The 23493-nt window shown below is 40.8% G+C and overlaps 1 protein-coding gene and 1 pseudogene across 4 annotated transcripts in view; both read left to right on the top strand.

Annotated features, from left to right (window-relative positions):
- The window catches only part of ralgps2 (Ral GEF with PH domain and SH3 binding motif 2), a 436511-nt gene that overhangs the window by 136334 nt on the left and 276684 nt on the right, over positions 1-23493 (top strand). For 3 of the 4 annotated variants that reach the window (XM_072573456.1, XM_072573455.1, XM_072573457.1), the window contains one exon: positions 16548-16672. The exons of the other annotated variant lie outside the window; for it this stretch is intronic. In XM_072573456.1, coding sequence (XP_072429557.1) covers positions 16616-16672 — 57 coding nt within the window. In that variant the 5' untranslated portion in view covers positions 16548-16615. The remainder of the gene's footprint in view (positions 1-16547; positions 16673-23493) is intronic. 4 annotated transcript variants of the gene reach the window in all.
- LOC140480177 (U6 spliceosomal RNA) lies at positions 15803-15901 on the top strand (annotated as a pseudogene).

The following is a 23493-nucleotide window of genomic DNA, read 5'->3' as shown; positions in this document are numbered from 1 at the left end:
TGCAGTGATGTTTCAATATGATTTGGGCAAATGCATGGCAGATAGAATATCATGTGAATAGATGTGAGGTTATCCAATTTGGTAGTGAAAATAGGAAGGCATGTGATAGGTTGGGAAGGGGAGGTACGATAAGACCTTTGATGTCCTTGTACCCCAGTTGCTGAAAGTAAGCATGCTTTTGTGATGAAAACAAATGGATTGGTCTTCAAAGTGAAGGGATACGAGTACAGGGGCAGAGATGTCATGTTGCAATTGTCTAGGGCCTTGGTGAGACCACTTCTGGAATATTGTGTGCCGTTTTAGTCTCATTATCTGAGGGACTATATTCTGGCTATGGAGGCAGTGCAACAATGGTTTGCCAGATTGATTCCCGAGATGGCAGGACTGATGTATGAAGAGAGACTGGATTGGTTAGATCTATATTCAGTGGAGTTTAGAGGAATAAGGGGGATCGCATAGGAGCTGAAAAAAATTCTAACAGGACTTTTCAGGGTAAATGCAGGAAGAGTATTTCCCAATGACTGGGGAATCCAGAGCCAGAGTTCTCAGTTTAATAATATGGGGTAGGCCATTCAAGACTAAGATGAGGGGAAGTTTCTCAATCCAGAATGTTAAAAAATACACAACACCTGATTATAGTCCAACAGGTTTATTTGGAATCACTAGCTTTTGAAGCGCCGCTGCTTCATCAGGTGATAGTGGAGCAGAATCCTAAGATACAGACTTCGTGGCAAAAGGATTGCAGTGTCTTGGAATAATAAGTGTCTTATCAGCTCAGTTAATGCATTGAAGGTGTGAAGTTCAAGTCTGTTTATGACCCAGTGTTAGGTCAGATTGATTCTATTTCTAAAATGGGAGTAACAGAATCTTGCATGGATTTATGCAGTTTTTGAGCAAAATAAAACCTATTGTTAAAAGCTATCTTAAGAATATAACTTAAAAAAAGTTCTGGGATTTACATATGAAGGAACCAAAACTAACAAGATCATTCTAAAAGATGAAAGACTTAAGCTAAATTTGTTTAATATTGCATTCCATGATATTGCAATCCTATTGGTATAAAGTCTGTGTCTTATGATTATGCTCCACAACCACCTGATGAAGAAGCAGTACTTTGAAAGCTAGTGATTCCAAATAAACCTGTTGGACCATAACCCGGTGTTGTGATTTTTAGCTTTGTCCACCCCAATCCAACACCGGCACCTCCAAATCATTACCCAGAATGGTGAGCCTGTTGAATTTTCTGTCACACGTTGGTTGAGGTAAAAAAAATGGAATGTTTTCAAGAAAGTATTACGTGTGGTTCATATAGCTAAAGGGATCAAAAGGTTATGGCAAGAATGTGGGAATGGGGTGCTGAGTTAAATGATCAACCATGATCCTATTTAATGGCAGCAGACCTTAAGGGCTGAATGGCTCCAGTTTTTAAAAATATTTCTGTTATGCTTTTAATTGTTAATGTAACTGACCATTTAAGATAGACCATTACAGTCAGTCTGACCATTGTGGCATAGATAGCCCGACAGGGAGTTACTACCTTCAGTACCTTATCTAGGCCGACATGACACCAATTGTTAAAGGGCACTTGAGAATGTAACTTTTTAAAAAAAGTTTTATGAGTTACATATGAAAGAACTGAAACCGACATGGTCATTCTAAAAGATGAGAGACATAACAAACAATCTGGGTCTTTTTCAATATATAATTTCAGTTACATCACACTGTAAACTTTTGCTATAAATTCTGTGTCTGACAATCTTATTCTCCACAATCACCTGATGAAGGAACAGTGCTCTGAAAGCCAGTGCTCCAAATAAAACTGTTGGACTATAACCTGGTGTTGTGATTTTTAACATTTAAGATAGTGTAGGTCTTAATATTCATGTGCTTTGGTTTTTGTGTAGCAAAATTCGTTTTATTTAAACCATAATCCATGAGCCTGTGGCTTCATTTCTTTCATAAGTATTGGAATTTTTAGATTTTTAACAAACAAAATACATGTAGTGATTTTATCTGGGATCATAACACCTGAGATACAGTGCAGACTTGTGAAACCTACATAGCATAATGTAGAGGTAAATGATGGACTTTAAAACTTGCTGCTTTAAAGTAGAGTTTTGTGATTAGCTCCATGGCAAAATAGGATGTAATGGTGTTACATTTAAATAAAGGTAATTATGAGGGCATGAGAGAGGAACTGACGAAGAAAATAGACTGGAAGCAGAGCCTAGTGGGGAAGACAGTAGAACAAAAATGGCAGGAGTTTGTGGGTATAATTGAGGACACTGTACAGAGGTTCATCCCCAAGAAAAGAAAGATTATCCAGGGAGGGGTTAGACAGCCACGGCTGACAAAGGAAGTCAGGAAATGTATTAAAGAAAAAGAGAGATCCTATAAAGTGGCCAAGAGCACTGGGAAATCAGAAGATTGGGAAGGCTACAAAAACAAACAGAGGATAACAAAGAGAGAAATAAGGAAGGAGAGGATCAAATATGAAGGTAAGCTAGCCAGTAATATTAGAAATGATAGGAAAAGTTTATTTCAATACATAAGAAACAAACGACAGGCAAAAGTAGACATTGGGCCCCTTCAAACTGATGCTGGAAGCCTAGTGATGGGAGATAAGGAAGTAGCTGGAGAACTTAATAAGTACTTTGCGTCAGTCGTCACAGTGGAAGACATGAGTAATATCCCAACAATTAAAGGGAGTCGGGGGCTGAGTTGTGTATGGTTGCCATTACAAAAGAGCATGTCCTAGAAAAGCTAAAAGGGCTTAAAATTGATAAATCTCCTGGCCCCGATGGGCTACATCCCAGAGTTCTAAGGGAGGTGGCTGAGGAAATAGCGGAGGTATTGGTTGAGATCTTTCAAGAGTCACTGGAGTCAGGGAAAGTCCCGGATGATTGGAAGATTGCTATTGTAACCCCCTTGTTCAAGAAAGGATCAAGACAGAAGATGGAAAATTATAGGCCAATTAGCCTAACCTCGATTGTTGGTAAAATTCTAGAATCCATCATTAAGGATGAGGTTTCTAAATTCTTGGAAGAGCAGGGTTGGATTAGAACAAGTCAACATGGATTTAGTAAGGGGAGATCGAGCCTGACAAACCTGTTGGAATTCTTTGAAGAGGTGACAAGTAGGTTAGACCAGGGAAACCCAGTGGATGTGGTTTATCTAGACTTCCAAAAGGCCTTTAATAAGGTGCCACATGGGAGGCTGCTGAGTAAGGTGAGGGCCCATGGTGTTTGAGGTGAGCTACTGGTATGGATTGAGGATTGGCTGTCTGACAGAAGGCAAAGAGTTGGGATAAAAGGTGTCTTTTCGGAATGGCAGCTGGTGACAAGCGGTGTCCTGCAGGGTTCAGTTTTGGGGCCGCAGCTGTTCACGTTATTTATTAATGATCTGGATGAAGGGACTGGGGGCATTCTGGCGAAGTTTGCCGATGATACAAAGTTAGGGGGACAGGCAGGTAGTACTGAGGAAGTGGGGATGCTGCAGAAGGATCTAGACAGTTTGGGAGAGTGGTCCAGGAAATGGCTGATGGAATTCAATGTGAGCAAATGTTAGGTCTTGCACTTTGGTAAAAAGAATACAAGCATGGACTACTTTCTAAGCGGTGACAAAATTCATAAAGCCAAAGTACAAAGGGATCTGGGAGTGCTAATCGAAGATTCTCTAAAGGTCAACATGCAGGTTGAGTCAGTGATTAAGAAAGCGAATGCAATGTTGTCATTTATCTCGAGGGTTGGAATATAAAAGCACCGTTGTGCTGCTGAGACTTTATAAAGCTCTGGTTAGGCCCCATTTGGAGTACTGTGTCCAGTTTTGGTCCCCACACCTCAGGAAGGACATACTGGCACTGAAGCGTGTCCAGCAGAGATTCACACGGATGATCCCTGGAATGGTAGGTCTAACATACGAGGAACGGCTGAGGATCCTGGGATTGTATTCATTGGAGTTCAGAAGATTAAGGGGAGATCTAATAGAAGCTTACAAGATAATACATGGCTTGGAAAGGGTCGACGCTAGGAAATTGTTTCCGTTAGGTGAGGAGACTAGGACCCGTGGACACAGCCTTAGAATTAGAGGGGGTAAATTCAGAACAGAAATGCAAAGACATTTCTTCAGCCAGAGAGTGGTGGGCCTGTGGAATTCATTGCCGCGGAATGCAGTGGAGGCCGGGGCGCTAAATGTCTTCAAGGCAGAGATTGATAAATTCTTGATGTCACAAGGAATTAAGGGTTACGGGGAGAATGTGGGTAAGTGGAGTTGAAATGCCCATCAGCCATGATTGAATGGCAGAGTGGACTCGATGGGCCGAATGGCCTTACTTCCACTCCGATGTCTTATGGTTTGTTACATGGCTTTATAAGTACTGACATTGTGATATTAAAGTGTTAACTTGCTCGCAGACCTGCAGGAAATTAGATGTCCCGAGACTAGGGTGGGATGCCTCTGATTTACAGATAAATTGTAAGAAATTATCTTATCCAGAGAAAATTTAAAAATAAACTTACCATAGATTAATAGTGCCACTAGGGCATACATTTAATATGAATTTATTGTGACAAAGATGTAGGCTGGACAGCATATACAGACTCTTTGCAGCTTCTAATCCTATTATCCAGAGCCATTTACATGGCCATTTCGTTGCCATTCAAAAGCCTATTTACATTTTCATCCCCTATTCTGAAATCAATAAGAACATTATAGTTGGAATTCTGACTACTCTCTGTAGTTTAAAAAAAATACAATTCACACCAGATCTGGCCCTTAAGGGATGATTTGCATTACATTGTTTCTGGAGGTGTGGTGGTCACTGCATTGTGGGCAAAAGTGAGGATTGCAGATGTTGGAAACCAGAATTTAGATCAGAGTGGTGCTGGAAAAGCACAGCAGATCAGGCAGCATCTGAGGAGCAGGAAAATCAACATTTCGGGCAAAAGCCCTTCACCTGGAATTGCAGGATCAGTAGGTTACGGAAGCAGGCACTGAGAAAGCAATTGTGGCTGCGGTAGCTAGTCTGTTTCAGTACATGTTTGAAGAGCTTCAGGGCAGAGGAGATGACTTGCGGGTTGCAGTGATAGATTCTTGTGGAGAGAGGAGGAGAACCTCTTCAAGTAGGCATCCTTGCAAGAGGATTTGCAGTAATCCATTGTGCTAACCTCCCAAGCAGAAGAGGTAGTAAGTTTGCAGATGACACCAAAATTGGTGTAGTCGACAGCGAAAAGGTTAGCCCAAAGGGATCATGCTGTAAGGTTGAGTGAAATAGGAGTTGATGGGAAGGGTGAGGGCAGTAACAAATTAAAAATACTATACATGAATGCACGAAGCATTAGAAATAAGATGGATGAGCTTGAGGCTCTTTTGGAAATTGTGGGGATAACTGAGATGTGGCTTCAAGTGGACAGAGCCTGGGAAATGAATATTCAAGGCTACACGTGCTATCGTAAGGACAGACTGAGGGGCAGAGGGGGTGGGGTGGCCATGTTGGTAAGGGATGATATTCAGTCCCTTGCGCGGGGGAACCTAGAATTAGGGGATGTAGAGTCAGTGTAGATAGAGCTGAGAAGTACTAAGGGTAAAAAGACCCTCTTGAGAGTTATCAACAGGCCCCCAGACAGTAGTCTGGATGTCGGATGTAAGCTAAATCAGGAGTTGAAATCCCCCATAACAACTGTAGTAACATGTTTGCAACAGGCCAATTTCAACATGCAGGTAGACTGGGAGAATCAGGATGGTATTGGACCTCAAGAAAGAGACTTTGTGGAGTGCCTCAGAGATGGATTCTTAGAACAGCTGGTGCTGTAGCCGACCAGGGAGAAGGCAATTCTGGATCTGGTATTGTGCAACGAGCCAGAATTGGTCAGGGACCTCGAAGTGAAGGAGCCATTAGGAAGTAGTGACCATAATACAATAAGCTTCAATCTGCAATTTGAGAGGGAGAGGGTACAATCGGAAGTGACAATATTTCTGTTGAATAAAGGGAACTATGGAGCTATGAGGGAGGAGCTGGCCAAAGTTCAATGGTGCAATACCTTAGCAGGGATGACAGTGGAGGAACAATGGCAGATATTTCTGTGTATAATGCAGAAGTTGCAGAATTGGTTCATTCCAAAAAGAAAGAAAGATCCTTGGAGGAGGCATGGGTGACCGTGGCTGACGAGGGAAGTTAAGAAACATATAAAGTTAAAAGAGAAAAAATATAACATAACAAAGATAAGTGGGAAAACGGAGGATTACTAAGAAGGAAATACGCAGAGAAAAAATGAGGTACGAAGGTAAACTGGCCAATAATATAAAGGAGGATAGTAAAAGTTTTTTTAGGTATGTGAAAGGCAAAAAAATGGTTAAGACTAAAATTGGGTCCTTGAAGACAGAAACAGGGGAAGATATTACAAGGAACAAAGAAATGGCAGAAGAATTGAATTGGTACTTCAGATCAGTGTTCACTGGGGAAGACACAAGCAATCTCCCTGAGGTAACAGTGGCTGAAGGACCTGAACTTAAGCGAATTTATATTTGCCAGGAATTGGTGTTGGAGAGACTGTTAGGTCTGAAGGTCGATAAGTCTCCATGGCCTGATGGTCTACATCCCAGCGTACTGAAGGAAGTGGCTCGAGAAATCGTGGATGCATTGGTGATTATTTTCCAGGGTTCGATAGATTCGGGATCAGTTCCTGCGGTTTGGAGGGTGGCTAATGCTGTACGACTTTTTTAAAAAAGTGGGAGAGAGAAAACAGGAAATTATAGACCAGTTAGTCTGACCTCAGTGGTGGGAAAGATGCTGGAGTCTATTATAAAGGATGAAATTATGACACATCTGGATAGTAGTAACAGGATAGGTCAGAGTCAGCATGGATTTATGAAGGGGAAATCATGCTTGACTAATCTTCTGGAATTTTTTGAGGATGTAACTCTGAAGGTGGACGAGGGAGATCCAGTAGATATAGTGTACCTGGACTTTCAGAAAGCTTTTGATAAAGTCCCACATAGGAGGTTAGTGAGCAAAATTAGGGCGCATGGTATTGGGGGCAAAGTACTAACTTGGATTGAAAATTGGTTGGCCGACAGGAAACAAAGAGTAGTGATAAACGGCTCCATTTCGGAATGGCAGGCAGTGACCAGTGGGGTACCGCAGGGATCAGTGCTGGGACCGCAGCTTTTTACAATATAGGTTAATGATATAGAAGATGGTATTAGCAATAACATTAGCAAATTTGCTGATGATACTAAGCTGGGTGGCAGGGTGAAATATGATGATGTTAGGAGATTACAGGGTGACCTGGACAAGTCAGGTGAGTGGTCAGATGCATTGCAGATGTAGTTTAATGTGGATAAATGTATGGTTATCCACTTTGGTGGCAAGAACAGGAATGCAGATTACTACCTAAATGGAATCAATTTAGGCAAAGGGGCAGTACAGAGAGATCTGGGTGTTCTTGTACACCAGTCAATGAAGGTAAGCATGCAGGTACAGCAGGTAGTGAAGAAGGCTAATAGCATGCTGGCCTTCATGACAAGAGGGATTGGGTATAAAAGCAAAGAGGTTCTTCTGCAGCTGTACAGGGCCCTGGAGAGACCACACCTGGAGTACTGTGTGCAGTTCTGGTCTCCAAATTTGAGGAAAGACATTCTGGCTATTGAGGGAGTGCAGCATAGGTTCATGAGGTCAATTCCTGGAATGGCGGGATTACTTTACACTGAAAGACTGGAGCGACTGGGCTTGTATACCCTTGAGTTTAGAAGACTGAGAGGGGATCTGATTGAGACATATAAGATTATTAAAGGATTGAACACTCTGGAGGCAGGAAACCTGTTTCCACTGATGGGTGAGTGCCGAACCAGAAGACACAGCTTAAAAATACGGGGTAGACCATTTAGGACAGAGATGAGGAGAAACTTCTTCACCCAGAGAGTGGTGGCTGTGTGGAATGCTCTGCCCCAGAGGGCAGTGGAGGCCCAGTCTCTGGATTTATTTAAGAAAGAGTTGGATAGAGCTCTCAAGGATTGTGGAATCAAGGGTTATGGAGATAAGGCAGGAACAGGATACTGATTAAGGATGATCAGCCATGACATATTGAATGGTGGTGCAGGCTCAAAGGGCAGAATGGTCTACTCCTGCACCTATTGTCTATTGTAAGGTTAAAATCAACTAGCAAAAGTGAGGACTGCAGATGCTGGAAACCAGAGTTTAGATCAGAGTGGTGCTGGAAAAGCACAGCAGGTCAGGCAACAGGAATGATGAAGGGCTTTTGCCCGAGACATCGATTTTCCTGCTCCTCGGTCAGTGCATTGTGCCTTGAGTGGCATGTAACTGCGAGAGAGTGGCTGGGTGTTGTCTTGAATAGCATCTGACTGTGGGGCAATGGCTGGAGATTGTCTTGTGGGCATTACCAAGTATGATATAAAGATTATGCGTAAAGGAAGGACTGTTTCCTTTGTTCGGGGAGAGCTTTTGCCACGACCTCGTAAGCCCTGCCAGGTGTGTTAAAGGTTCCTCCAGAAAGTTGCACTGTGCTTAATAAAATTTTGATTTTTTACAGAAGTTGGTGTGTTGCAGTTGCATCAAGTGAGTAAAGATTTCAGGATAAAAACTTTACAACATTAAATATTATTTGACCTTCAAGAATTCTGCATATTCAGTATGGTTGATTGAAATTTTAAAAATAAACTTACCATCGATTCAAAGCTCCATGAGGGCATACATATGGGCGGCTCTGTGGCACAGTGGTTAGCACTGCTGCCTCACAGCGCCAGAGACCTGGATTCAATTCCCACCTCAGGCGACTCTCTCTGTGGAGTTTGCACATTCTCCCCATGTCTGCGTGGGTTTCCTCCCACAGACCAAATATATGCAGGTTAGGTGAATTGGCCATGCTAAATTGCCCATAGTGTTAGGTGAAGGGGTAAATGTAGAGGAATGGATCTGGGTGGGTTGTGCTTTGGTGGGTCGGTGTGGATTTGTTGGGCCGAAGGGCCTGTTTCCACATTGTAAGTAATCTAATCTAACATTTAATATGAATTTATTGTGACAAAGATATAGGCTGGGCCGTATATACAGGTTCTTTGCAGTTTCTAAACATCACAAGACTTTATACATGCTTTAAAATATTGCTATGCATAAAGTTACAATGAATTTTAAAAAAATAAACAAAATAGCACACCATCAGGCAAGTATGTGCTTTTATATTTAAGTTGTTCTTTGATTCTTTTCATTAGCAGGTACAAATTTTCTTTCATGTTTGATATACCTTTCCACTTTGTTATTGCTAATATAGTGAATTCATGCACCTGTTTCCACAAGGTGGCAGTGATTTCTTAATTATGGATGGGTTAATCTCTTGATGCCTTATGATAAAGGAGTGCCATTAAACATGCAGATAGAATATAAAAAAATCATGTTGGTTTAGTCTGTAAACTATGACAGCAGAAATCTCCTTGTTATGTATGGTGGGATCAAGAGCACATATGATTCTATCATTGTCAAAGTTGGTGAATCTTCCCAACAGAAGTAAGCAGATGTCCTGATGAGTTGAGCATTATTGTGAATCATGCTTATTCGATACTGACATTTCTCCATTGGTGTTAATGATTTCTTGCAACTTCCTGACATGGTTCAGCTGGACTTAGCACCCAGTAGTTAAATTTATAAATAGCATTCAATGCTGAGCAAACAGAAGTATAGAAGGCCAACCTGTTGAGACTATCATTATTATTTTTCTTTCATTTCTCTCAGTTTGGATTGAACTGTAACTTGCATTGAGAATTGAACTTTGAACAGTAGTTTTTTTTTGAAAAGTGAGAACACAAAAGTCTGATGTTTGCTGTTGGGAACTAGCCTGGGAGGGTAATGCTTGTTAAATACTGTTTCCAGAACACCACAGACAAACTGACACTGAGATGTCATTTTGCTCAGGGATTGGCAGCTAGTCAGATGTTGAATCAGTCAAACAAAGGAGGATGGATTCTGGCCAGCCAACTATGGAGAATGTTGAGAAAGAAAGAGAAACCAACTGGGTTTTTGGGTAGGAGGCAGTGTTGCTATGGAAGATGGAGTTTTTTTTTGGTTTTGCTTGATATAGTTATCCTTTTACTTATTGAATTGCTGGAAGTTCTGAGAAAAGAACCCCAGGCTATAGGAAATACTGAAAAGTCTCCAGAGGTCTGCAGAAGCTACTTGCATTAGCAGGTGATTTTGGAATTGCAGTGAGATGCAATCCTATGTGCCTGTAATTCAACCCATCGCGTAGATTTAATATTCATTATTGAAGCAGTTTTTGAACCGGCAACATATGATTTAAAAAAAATAAATTTATCCCATAGCTCTCTGTTGGAATGTAAATAGGATTGGTGTTCAAATGGGCTTAGGTCATAAATATTAATTAGATTGCCATGTAGTTCATCTGCATTCTGTTAAAATTATGTTATAAATTGTTAATTTCTGTTTAAATTATAAACTTGGTGTCCAAGATTGATTATTTGTAAGGTATAGTTAGAAATAATTGAGCAATTTTGAGGGCCATCAAGTGATTTAAAGTCACTGTATTTCAAACCCATTGTTTGAGAGTCTGATTTGGTGCAGCTTGCTATCTTGATGTAACAAAAAGCCAAAATGCTGATGCTTGGCAAGTTCAATCTAAGACAACAACTTTGTGATTATTTTCCCCATCTCTGCTGGCAGACAGCTCTGTTTCACAAGATGTGTGTGATTCAAAATGATTGCATTATACAAAAACAAATATGAAACAGGAGATTGCAGTAACTCCAGCAGTGTCTCACTCTTTATTATGACTGGGAACGCCTTTGGGAGATGTCATGCTCAAACTTCTCCAGACCCAGTGTACCCAGAAACATATAGTGGTTTCTATGCTCCTGGAATAAAGTAGACATGATTTTCTAAATACACCATGACAAGAGAAGTTTAAAGAACAGGATGTATTTCTTCACTTTCCATTTGTCGATCTCCATAAAGTATTCAAGACCATTAACAGGGCAGGATTTTACAAGATTTTAGGGGAATTGGCTATTGACCAAAGTTCCTCAGTTTGATGCTCTTAGATCATAGAATCCCAATATTGTGGAAACAGGCCCTTCGGCCCAACAAATCCACACTGACCCTCCGAAGAGTATCCCACCCAGACCCATTCCCCAACCCTATTACTCTACAATTACCCCTGACTAATGCACCTCACCTACACATCCCTAAACACTAATGGCAATTTAGCATGGCTAATTCACCTAACCTGCAAACTGAAGCACCTGGAGGCAAACTCCACACAAACGGTTGGCTAAGGCTGGAATCAAACCTGGGTCCCTGGTGCTGTGAGGCAGCAGTGCTGACCACTAAACCACTGTACTCTTCTTCCATAACAGCATGCGCTGTACTGTCCATTTGATTGCACCACTTCTAACAGTTTCAGGGTAAGATTAAAGTGAAACAGGGTTGTGTCCTAGCTAAAAGAAAAAATGCTGGAAAATCTCAGCAGGTCTGGCAGCATCTGTAAGAAGAGAAAAGAGCTGACGTTTCGAGTATAACTGACCCTTTGTCAAAGCTTCCACTTCGTTATTTTGTTCCTCGTGCTCCTGACTGTTGTCTTCCCTGTGGAAATTTAAGGTGTTTACTTGCAAACTAAGTCAGATAGTAACCCAGACAGAAAACAAAGATAAAAATACAGCCTGCTTGTGCTACCAGTGCCATGCTAGTTGTTCTTATGAAAACTCTGCTACAATGAGTAATGAGAATTGTCTCTCCCACAACTATAGGTTCTTCCTGACTTTAATGTCAAGAGAGCCGTGGTAATGGAAAAAGGTGTCACATTTCCATTCTTAATAATGCACTGCTAGAAATGACTGTAAATTCTTGTACATTGGGTCCATGGCAATAGACAGTCATTAGTTGATGCAGAAATCATATATGCAGAGGGAAAGCAGTTTAACTAAATTATGTTGATGCTTAGCACTAAGATGCAAGGTGGAGGCCTGTATTCTTAGCATCGTTTTGTATGATTGTGGAAAAACAGGATAATTTACAGGAAAGAGTTCAAAAACAATCATCTCCATTGTTTCTGGCGTATTTTTGGCATTTCCTAGAAGGACAGAGTCATGATTGCAGCAATCTTCGTAAACATAAAGCTTTATCAAAAGGTGACTACACTGGTTCAGGTATACTTCTAAGATAGAAGACAGTTGAATCCTAAGGATATTCTATATGTCAAGATGACCAGATGTCCAAAGGACCATTTCAAGGAGATCTGCAAGTATGATGTGAAGGTCCTTAGCACCAATTCTCATATCTGAGGGACAGTAGCTGATGATGCAGGAAAATGGCAACATAACCTGAAGATCAATCTGTTCACTGTGGTGTTCAATGGATGCAGCAGCTGCCAACACTGAACAGCCACAATTGCACTTAATAACTGTTTCTTATTTGTCGTAGAACCTACTTCATGGATTAGACTTTTCAGCAATTAGCAAAAGTACACTGAATGAAGTTATCTCATCTCTACCAGATTTCATTTGCTGCATGTTTATGCAGGTGGAACGATGCTGACAATTCTAGCTATTTAAATTTCCTGACCACTTAAGGTCAACCAGTGCTATAAAAATACCATTAGACTAGTGGATGGCATATGAACATTCATGTTGTTTTGCCTTGTGTTCTTAGCATTTCAAGTTGTAGTTTCATAACGTCTAGCTCATAAGATTTTCGTTGAATGTTATTGTTTACTGCAAAGTATCTTTCTGGGTAGCTAGTAGTGATGACGGATGTACATGGCAATGCTACACAGATTAAGCATATCTATGTAAATTTTGGCACATTTTGGGTCTCACCACTTTTTGTGAAAATTGTGACAATGTAAATCATGTATCTTTAAACTCAGTTGTGCCATCAATTTTGCATCTGGTCATTTTCAGCATGACATGTACTGAAAACATCCAAATTCTGAGACACAGTTGCACTACATATTCTGTTCATTGAATTTAAGACTGTACAATATCTGAATTAAAACAGAATATTCTGCAGAAACTCCACACTCCAGAATTGGCACATACTTGGTGGAAAAAGGAAACCACTGAAGGAATTACACCAGGATGAGAAGCTATTCAGTCATAAATTCTTCTTGTTGTCCATTAAGTTTTATGTTTTATCTCATTACTCAGCTTACCTACACCCACAAACACACAAATAGACATATACATTCACACTCTCACTCTCTTTGTATACATTCATTCTCCCTTTATTGCCTCTTGGTTTGACTACTTCAGTACTCTCCTGGCTAACCTAGCATTCTCCTTGATCTTCAGCTCATCCAAAATTATGCTGATCCATCCTATCCCATAGCAAGTCCAACTCATTCTTCCTCATTCATTCTGTATTGACTTCTGGTTCTTCAGTTCCTAAAATTTAAATTTTTCATACTCCTACTCAAACACCCTCATAACATTATCCTGTCTTATCTCTGAAATCTCCGTCAGTCCAAAAAGTGGTCTGCTCAGATCTTTCTATCCTTCTGTCTGTGGCCTGTTGTGCTTCCCACTTCTTTCACCCCAGCGTAGCCTGCTCAACTTTCAGAAATATCAATAATTTTGAAATGCCCAACCTAAACTCTGCAGTTCTTGACTCCCTCTCTTTCTTGGTGATCTTACTTAAATTTCCGCTTTACCTAAGCTTTCATTCAGCCCTCCTAATATTTTCTTTGTTGGTTTAAATTACTTTTATGACTTTATGGAGCAACTGAGCACGTTCTTCTGTGTTGAAAGCTCTAACTAAATGCATATTGTTTGAATTGTGTTAAGTGCTGAAAAAGTTGCTTTGCATTATAGGTTCAGTAGTTTTTGAGTTTCTCCAGCATTGTCTGCTTTTATTTTAGATTTCCAGCATGTGCAGCATTTTGCTTTTATTAGTTTTGTTTTTCAAATTTATTAATGGAACATGGATGCCTCTGGCCAGTATTTATTATCCATCCTTAATTACCCAGAGGACAGTTAAGAGTTAACCACATTGCTGTGGGTCTGGAGTCACATGTAGGCTAGACCAGGATAAGGATGGCAGTCTCCTTCCTTGAAAGCCATCAGTGAGCCAGATGGGTTTTTCCCAACAATTCCTGGTCATCATTAGACTCTTATTCCTATTTTCAAAAATTGAATTTTACCTCCTATGGCAGGATTTGAGCCTGGGTTCCCAGAGTATTACCTGGACGAACAGTCCAGCGATAATACCACTATGCCATCACCTCCCTACTACTTCTCCTGACTTTTGCTCCACTGGAAAATCTGAAGAAGTGGCTTTGGACTTGAAGCATTAACCCTTTCTCTCTCTGTAAATGCTGCCAGATCTGTTGAGTTTCTCAGATTTTTGTTTCTATTTTAGATAATGTATAAATTGAACTCTGTGATCAGAATTTGCATTGCAACTGTATGTTTCAGCTTTGGGATAGTTTCAGTGCACAATATGCTGAGAGTGATCAGATGAAAAATTGTTGATTTTTTTTGCAGCTCGCATCTTGGGGTTAAAGATGCATTCTTGGACTTGCACAATTCAAATTTTCCCTTGTGAACTTAGAAATCAAGATAAGTTTGGCAGATGATGTAGTTCAACAAAAATAAAGTTCAGTAAGACACGAGTTCACTGATTGTTTACCTACAACTATGAAGTTGTGTTAAATGAGACTAGAAATTTAGAAGATTTAGCATTTCATTCCAAGCTTGTGTTGGATTAACTGATACTATTCAGTGCAGTGTTTAGGTTAGTGTGATCGGCCTTCTTACCATCTCCAAAAAAGGGCAAGAAACCATTGTGTAGACATCAAGGGTGAACACAATTATGCCTGGCTGTAGAATAAACTTGTAAAAATGTGAATGAGATATGATGCAGAGCTGGGCTGAGGAGTGGCAGATGGAGTTCAACCCTGTCAAGTGTGAGATTGTCCATTTTGGAAGGACAAATAAGAATTCGGAATACAGACTTAACGGTAGGGTTCTTAGTAAGATGGAGGAGCAGAGGGATCTTGGCGTCTATGTTCATAGCTCTTTGAAAGTTGCCACTCAGGTGGATAGAGCTTGTAAGAAGGCCTATGGTGTATTAGCGTTCATTAGCAGAGGGATTGAATTCATGAGTCGTGAGGTGATGTTGCAGCTGTACAGGACCTTGGTAAGGCCACATTTGAAGTACTGTGTGCAGTTCTGGTCGCCTCACTTTAGCAAAGATGTGGAAGCTTTGGAGAGGGTGCAGAGGAGATTTACCAGGATGTTGCCTGGAATGGAGAATAGGTCGTACGAGGATAGGTTGAGTGTGCTAGGCCTTTTCTCATTGGAACGGCGAAGGATGAGGGGTGACTTGATAGAGGTTTATAAGATGATTAGGGAAATACATAGAGTAGACAGTCAGAGACATTTTCCCCGGGTACAACAGAGTGTTACAAGGGGGCATAAATTTAAGGTGAAGGGTGGAAGGTATAGGGGGGGATGTCAGGGATAGGTTCTTTACCCAGAGAGTGGTGGGAGCATGGAATGCGCTGCCTGTGGGAGTGGCAGGGTCAGAATCATTGGTGACCTTTAAGCGGCAATTGGATAGGTACATGGATAGATGTTTAAGCTAGGACAAATGTTCGGCACAACATCGTGGGCCGAAGGGCCTGTTCTGTGCTGTATTGTTCTATGTACTAGATCAAATGTAGTTTGCCGTCTGAGGAGCGTATCCCAGCTGTATGAAGGAAAATAAGGAAAATATTAATGTAAAAAACAGTAAATTAAATTTCATTTGTTAAAGTAGTTGTGATGAAAATACTCTGAATAACCTGACATCAGGACATACACTAAAACTGGAATGATACAGAGAGAATTAGCATGACCAATTTGTAAGGGTGACACATAAATTCATGAAGCATTCCATACTTAGTGGATCCTCTTGTGGCGCTGTAGTAGCTTCCCTACCCTTGCATCAGTAGGCCAGTGTTCACGTCCCACCTGCTCCAGAGGTATGTAATAACATCTCTGAATAGATTGATGAGAAAAACAGGTTAAGTAATTGTTAGATTGGATTTAGTAAGCAGGGTGGAAGTGAGGACTGCAGATGCTGGAGATTAGAGTCAAGATTAGAGTGATGCTGGAAAAGCACAGCAAGTCAGGCAGCATCCAAGGAGCAGGAAGATAATGTTGGGAATTAAATTGCATAGATATTGTGCTGTGTCATTTTACAACTTAAATGTAAAACTCTTTGTTGTTGAAGTACATGCAATAATTGGTTTGCTGCTTTTCAGAAATGTGTTCCTATTGGGAATCTTTGTGTACAGTATTTGGGAGTCAACTTTTGTGTCATTTTAATGATTGCTTTGTCAGCTGCTTCGTCAGTTTATGGCAGTTGTTTTGAAGGCATTAATTTGAGGTGCTAATTAGCTTTTTAGTATATCAGCGTGTCACAGAAGAGAAAATTAAACATTTTGAAATAGCCTGACAACTTTTATGTGCCTCTTGTGCTTTACAAATAGAAACTGAAATTCTTTTGTCAAAGTCTTGCAACTGACTGGTGCTGTGTCTTTGTATAGGAATGATGAAGCTTGCACCATGACTATGAGCTTTCCATAATGCTATTGTGGTGGGTGGCATAGTAAGTATGGACCTGACTAACGGGCAGTCGAGTGCGATATATTTTACAGCCACAGCTTCTGAGGTAAGGCTTCTGCATTCATCTTTTTGTTTCTCCTATTTGTTAATTCTTTTGTGCTTGGAGGCAAGGAATTCACTTTACCTAATTAGTACTTATCGAGATGGGGAGAGATTTGGGCAGATTTAATGAAAGAAGTAGATTTAAAAAATATAAATTTTAAAATCCGTTCAAATGAAATTGTTCGGCTCAGGTTCAAAGTGGCAGTTAAATGGTGCTTGTAAATGGACACGGGCAATTTTAGTTTAGGAGGCCTGCTTACATAGCAATTATTAGAGTCCATGTATCCTTGTAAATGGGAAGAGAGGAGATAATAGGTGCTAATTCAGAGGTAAAATCAGAGGTGCCACTATGCAACAAGATTCCAAGTTTGAAGTCATTTTCTGTCATAAACAAAACAAAATCAATGTTGAATAAACATTACTTAGTAGATAGCTAATGCTGTCGTGTACAGAAGAAGTCTTCCTTCTAAGATTCTTAAAATAACCCTTGCCCCAGTTACATTACACCATGCTGTTCTCTCAGCAGAATTGTAGTCTTGTTTGGAAGATCACAAATCCCTCTGGTATTTCAACACACTTTTTGCTCCTTGCTTCACCAGGGCAGAACTGCTAGATTCCATTTAAAAGCTACTTATCATTGTTTAAATCTAGCGCTAGAATTTTAAGACGACTGATGCTGGGCCCCTGTTCCCCATGGCAATGATATCACATTGACTTATTGCTGGGTAGAACTTGTGGAAGCTAAAGTGCTCTATTTACACCTCAAAGCACCTGTTTTAATTTAAAACACAGGCCTTTTTAAAAATTTACAGACGTCACTGGCTAGGCCAGGATTGTTTGACCATACCCAATTGTCCAGAGGGCAGCAAAGAGTCAGGCACATTGTTATGGGTCTCTGGTCACATGTAGGCCAAACCAGGAAGGATAGCAGAAGCAAATTACTGCACATGCTGGAATCTGTATTGAGATTGGGCAGAATGTATTAGGGCATCCAAGGAGATTTATTGATACGAATATGTTACTCTCAACTTGATGAGTTTCTATTTTCCATAATAACCTATTCCACACCTTATCAAATGCCTTCTGGAAGTCTAAGCACAACATATCCACTGGTTCCCCTTTGCCTGCAGTACAAGTTACGTCTTCAAACAAGTCCTCTAAATTAGTTCAATGTGATAGTTTTGTAAAAATGACAATGTTGGCTCTGCCTGATTGTCTGGAACTTCTCCTAGTGCCCTGGTAAAAAGCTTCTAGCATTTTTCCAATAGGTAGAGTCGGATGTCAAGCTAAGTGGCCTGTAGTTTCTGAATTTCTGCCCCCTCTTCCCCATTTGTTTTGAATAAAGGAGTTTCATGAGCTGTTTTCCAATGTGAAGGAATCTTTGCAGAATTTAATGACTTTTTGAAAATTGAAACCAATGCCAACTAACTATCTCACCGACTAATTTTAAGACACTAGGATGAAATCCATCAGGACCTGGGGATGTGGAAACACGCAGATCCAACAATTTACTCAGGATTGTTTGTAATTTCTCCTTCTGTATGAATTTCTGAATTACAGCTATGTCCAGAACGCAGCTATCATGCTGTCCCTTGTGATACAAAATATCTGTTCAATTCATCTGCCATCTTTTTGTCTTCCATTTCTAATTCCCTACACTCTCTGTAGGATCAGCACTTAGTTTAAGTCTTTTCTTTATTAAAATCAGATTAAAAAAAAAACATTCCTACCTGTCTTTATACTTTTGACTAACTTTCTCTAATACTCTAATTTTTTCCTCATCCTTTTACAATTTTTTTGTTTTATATTCTGTCCAATCTTCTGACTAGATACCTATTGTTTCACAATTAAAATCTTTTCTTTGAGTTCGATACTGTCTTTGACATTTTTAGTTAACCATGGATAGTGGTTCTGTCCCTTAGAATTTTTCATACATACTGGAATTCTATGCACTTTCTCAAATATCCCCTTAAATGTTTGCCACAGCATCTCTCTTGACTTATCCTGAAACAAAATTGTTGTTCCACCTTCGCAAGTTCTTCTTTCGTGCCCTAACTGCCCTTGTTTAAATTCAAAATGGTCTGGACCCACAATTCTGCCCCTTAAACAGGACGTCAGATTCAATCATATTATGATTTGGAGATGCCGGTGTTGGATGGTGTACAAAGTTAAAAATCACACAACACCAGGTTATAGTCCAACAGGTTTAATTGGAAGCACTAGCTTTTGGAGTGTTGCTCCTTCATCAGGTGGTTGTGGACCTAGTTTCTGGAACTTAGGTCATCCCTCTCTGTTATACTAATATCATGTTTAATTAACAAAGTCAATCCTCCATTCTTTCCCTCGCTTCCTGTCCTTCTGAAATGTCATGTATCCTTCAATATTCAGGTCCCAATCTAAGAACATAAGACATTGGAACAGAAATTAGGCCATTTAGCCCATTGAGTCTGCTCTGCTATTCAGTCATAGCTGATAAGTTTCTCAACCCCATTCTCCAGCTTTCTCCCAGTAACCCTTGATCCCCAAAAACCTATCTACCTCAGTATTAAATATACTCAATGACCTGGCCTCCACAGCCTTCTGTGGCAGTGAATGTGTAGATTCATACACACTCTAGCTGAAGAAGTTTCTTCTGATCTCCGTTTTAAAAGGTCTTCTCTTTGCTCTAAGGCTATGCCCTCTGGTCCAGGCCTCTTCTACGAATGGAAGCATCTTCCCAACATCTACTCTGTCCAGACCATTCAGTATTCTGTATGTTTCAATTAGTGACCCCTGCCCCATCCTTCTAAATTCCATGTAGTACAAATACAGAGTTCTCAAACATCCCTCCTATGTTAAGCTTTCATTCCTGGGACTATTCTTGTGAACTCCTCTGAACGCACTCTAGGGCCAGTACATCTTTCCTGAGCTACGGGGCCCAAAACCCCACACAATACTCCAAATGTGGTCTGACTAGTGCCTTATAGAACCTCAGAAGTACATCCCTGCTTTTACATTCAAGTCCTTTCAAATAATTGCATTTGCCTTCCTAACTACTGACTCAACCTGCAAGTTTACCTTGAGAGGATCCTGCGCTAGAACTCCCAAGTCTCTTTTCATTTCAGATTTCTGAATTTTCTCCCCATTTAGAAAATAGTTCATACTACTTCTTCCTACCATAGTGCATGACCTCACACTTTCCCATGTTGTACTCCATCTGCCACTTCTTTGCCCAATCTCCTAACCTGTCCAAGTCCTTCTGCTGCCTCTCTTCTCCCTCAGTACTACCTGCCCCTTTGACTATCTTTGTACCGTCTGCAAACCTAGCCAGAATGCCCTTAGTTCCTTCATCTCGATCATTAATGTTTAAAGTGAAAAGTTGTCTCAGTCATCCTACAGCCATGTCTCAATTATATCCACAAGATTGTACTTACTTATCTGAATGTGACTACTAGTTCGTATGCTTTATTTCAAATCCTACTGTCCATTCAAATACAGCATCTTAAATATTGTCCTTTTGTTATTTTCTTAATCTCTAAATTTATGTGCTGATTTCCTCTTAGATCTGTATTCTCTGTCCTTTTCCTGTTATTGTCTATTTATTATTTCCCATATTAATTCTCGCCTGTGTTGAATTTCCCCCAGTCTATGATTCATCACTATTTCCCAAATTTGGGTCCTTTCCCCTGCTACTTCCTTAGTTATACGTTCGCAACAATACTGTCCAGTGTAGTTCAGGTGTGGACCATACCAACATTACCGATCCCACTTACCCCAGTATTGGTGGCAGTGTCCCATGACGTAGAACTAGTTGCTCCCACACCAGTCTTTCAGCCACTCTGACCTTGTTTACAGGATGCTAATTTGCAGAGATTATTACCATAGAAGTTCTGTTTCTTAATTCGGTGGCCATCTCTTCATACTGGCTCAACACCAATTTCCTAATTCTTTCTATGTCATTGGTGCCGACATGGATCACGACAACTGTTCCTTCCCCCTCCAACTTTCTCATCCTGCCCACAGCAGATACCCTGAATCATGTGGCTGGGCAGACAGTAAAACTGCCTGGACTTGTGCACTTTGCTTCAGAGAACAGTGTCATCCCCTGACTATGCTATCCCATATTACCACTATTTTCCTTTTGCTTCACCTTGCTTGAAATGGCTTCCTGTACCACAGTGCTGTGGTCATTTAGCTCATCCATGCCACAACTCCAGCTGTCATCCATACAAGTTGAGAGAAACTCAAACCTTTTGGATAATTGCAGAGGTTGACACTGCTGGCACTCTTGTCCTCTGGATTCCCTTGTCTGCCTCACTTGCAGTCACATTATCTTGTCCCTGACCACTGACCATATCAGAGCATCCTATCCTAAGAGGTGTGACTGCTTCCTGGTACAAAGAATCCACGTAACTTTACATTGCCCTAATGCCTCGCAGTGTCTGTAGTTCAGCCTCCTATTTGTAAACTCAGAGCAAAGCTGCTCAAACTTTAAATGCTTAGTGCAGCTATGTTTGCCTAGGTATAACATTTGATATATCTTGTTATTTCTACACTCGCTGGCGTGTGGCATTGGTAGTAATCCTGAGAGTAATCCTGTTATCCTAAAAGTCCTTCTTTCTTAATTTGCATCATAACTCCATATACTCAGCTTGTAGTATGCTATCATTCTTTTACTTCTATCAATACCAACGATATGTAACACGGTCAGTAGCTGTTCACCTCCCTTTCAGAGCAGCCTGTAGGGTCTTTGAGATATTGTTGTCCCTGGCACTGTGAAGATAACAAACTATCCAGGAGTCCCTTTTGTGACTGCAGAAACACCTGCCAATTCCCCTTATTCATGAATCCCTCATCACCATAGCTGTCCATTTTTCTTTCTCCATTCTTGAGCAGGAGAACCACCGTCCTTTTATGGATCTGGCTCTCCACTGCTGTTCACTGAGTATTTGTCTCTTCCAACAGTATCCAAATACTCAGCGAACGACAGTTACAGAAATCTCCTGCCTCTATTGCTACCTTTACTCTGCCCGGTGATCACCCATTACCCTTCTGCCTGTTCAGTCTTTGCTTGCGTTGTGGCTGCCTCTCTGAGTGTGCTGTCCACGATAATTCAGCGTCACCAGTGCCCCACAGCAAGAGCACCCACAGCTCCAGCTCTGAAATCCATATAGTCAGTTGATGCAGCTTGGCATACTTTCCAAACACCAGGATACATGAGACATTTGCATCGGCCATCAAATGCCGAAAGTAGAGCATGTCACCGGTGCAAGATCTGTGCCATGACTTCCCGTTAGGCTATGCTGGTTAGTTACTCCCTTTAAAAGAATGCTAGTTACACTGGGAACCTTTCTCCAACCCCAACACTCTCACTACATTACAAAGTTCCACTCTATTTCAACTCCCTACTAGCACTATTGCTTCCCTTATGTACTGATTAATGCCAGTTCCTCTCAATCAACTTTGCAGCGATGCTCACTCTCTGCACATTCCACTTATTCTACTTTTATATCAATACTAACTGCTGCATGCACCTCCCAAACAACAGGCCTAAGCAGTTCTTTGTTTATCAGCCTGGCAGACTGTTATGGAAGCTTTCTTCAGAAAAGAACGAACTAGTTCTGTAATATTTAATACATTTCCTAAATTTTTATGGAGTTATTAGAGAATGAAACCAGTATAAACTTGCAACACCATTGAGGGAGCTCAATCTACAGTCTTTCTCAATGTAGGTTTTGTTTGATTTGATTTGCTATTATTATGTGTATCGAGGTACAATGACAAATGTTGTCTTACATGATTTACAGGCGGATTGTACATTATAAGTGCATATGGGTAACAGAGCAGAGTGCAGGGTACAATGTTATACAGCTGCTCAGAAAGTGCAGAGAGAGAGATCAACATTAACATTAACATTTCAGAGGTTCATTTAAAGGTGTGATAACAGCAGGGAAGAAGCTGTTTTTGAATACTTGTACGTGCATGCAAACATTTATATCTTCTGCCCGAAAGAAGTGGGTGGAAGAGAGTACAACCTTGATTATGTTGTTTGCTTTCCCAATGCAGTGGGAAGTATAGGTAGAGTCAGTGGATGGAAGGCTGGTTTACGTGATTGGCTAGGCTATGTTCACAACTGTGTGTAGTTTCTTTTGATCTAGGGAAAAGTTATTGTGTCACACTGATGCATCTAGATAAGATGCTTTCTATCGTGCATCTATGAAAATTTATCAGAGTCTTTATGGAATTGCTGCATTTCCTTAGCCTCCTGAGGAAGCAGAGGCAGTGCTGTGCTTTTTTGATTGTAATGCCAAAGTGTGTGGACGAGGACAGATTGTTGGTGACCATCCCTCACAGGAGCTTGATGCTCTCAACTATTTCCACCTCAGCACCATTGATGCAGATGGGGTATGCCCTCCACTCAGCTCCCTGATGTTAGTGACCAGCTCCTTCAATTTGCTGACATTGCTGGAGAGATTGTTGCCTCTACACCATGCCATTAAGTATTCTGTCTCTTTCATGTACTTTATCTCATCGTTGTTTGTGATCTGACCAACAGTAGTGGTGTTGTCAGCAAACTTGCAAATTGAGTTGGTGTGGAATTTGACCACATGGTCATGTGTGTGCAAGAGGTGCAGTAGGGGGCTGAGTACGCAGCTTGGTGGGGCACCTGTTGTTCAAGATTATCATGGAGGAGATGTCACCTATGCTTAATGACTGTGATGTGTTGGTCAGGAAGTTGAGACTCTAGTCACAGAGAGGGGAGCAGGGACGCAGGTCCTGGAGTTTGGAGATGAGTTTCTTTGGAATTATGGTGTTGAAGGTGAAGCTGTAGTCAATAACGTACAG

This window comes from Chiloscyllium punctatum, chromosome 7 (genome assembly GCF_047496795.1).
Source record: "Chiloscyllium punctatum isolate Juve2018m chromosome 7, sChiPun1.3, whole genome shotgun sequence".
In the NCBI taxonomy this organism is placed as follows: domain Eukaryota; kingdom Metazoa; phylum Chordata; class Chondrichthyes; order Orectolobiformes; family Hemiscylliidae; genus Chiloscyllium; species Chiloscyllium punctatum.
Note: the sequence above shows the minus strand (reverse complement) of the source record. Positions and strands in the feature narration are given on the sequence as shown.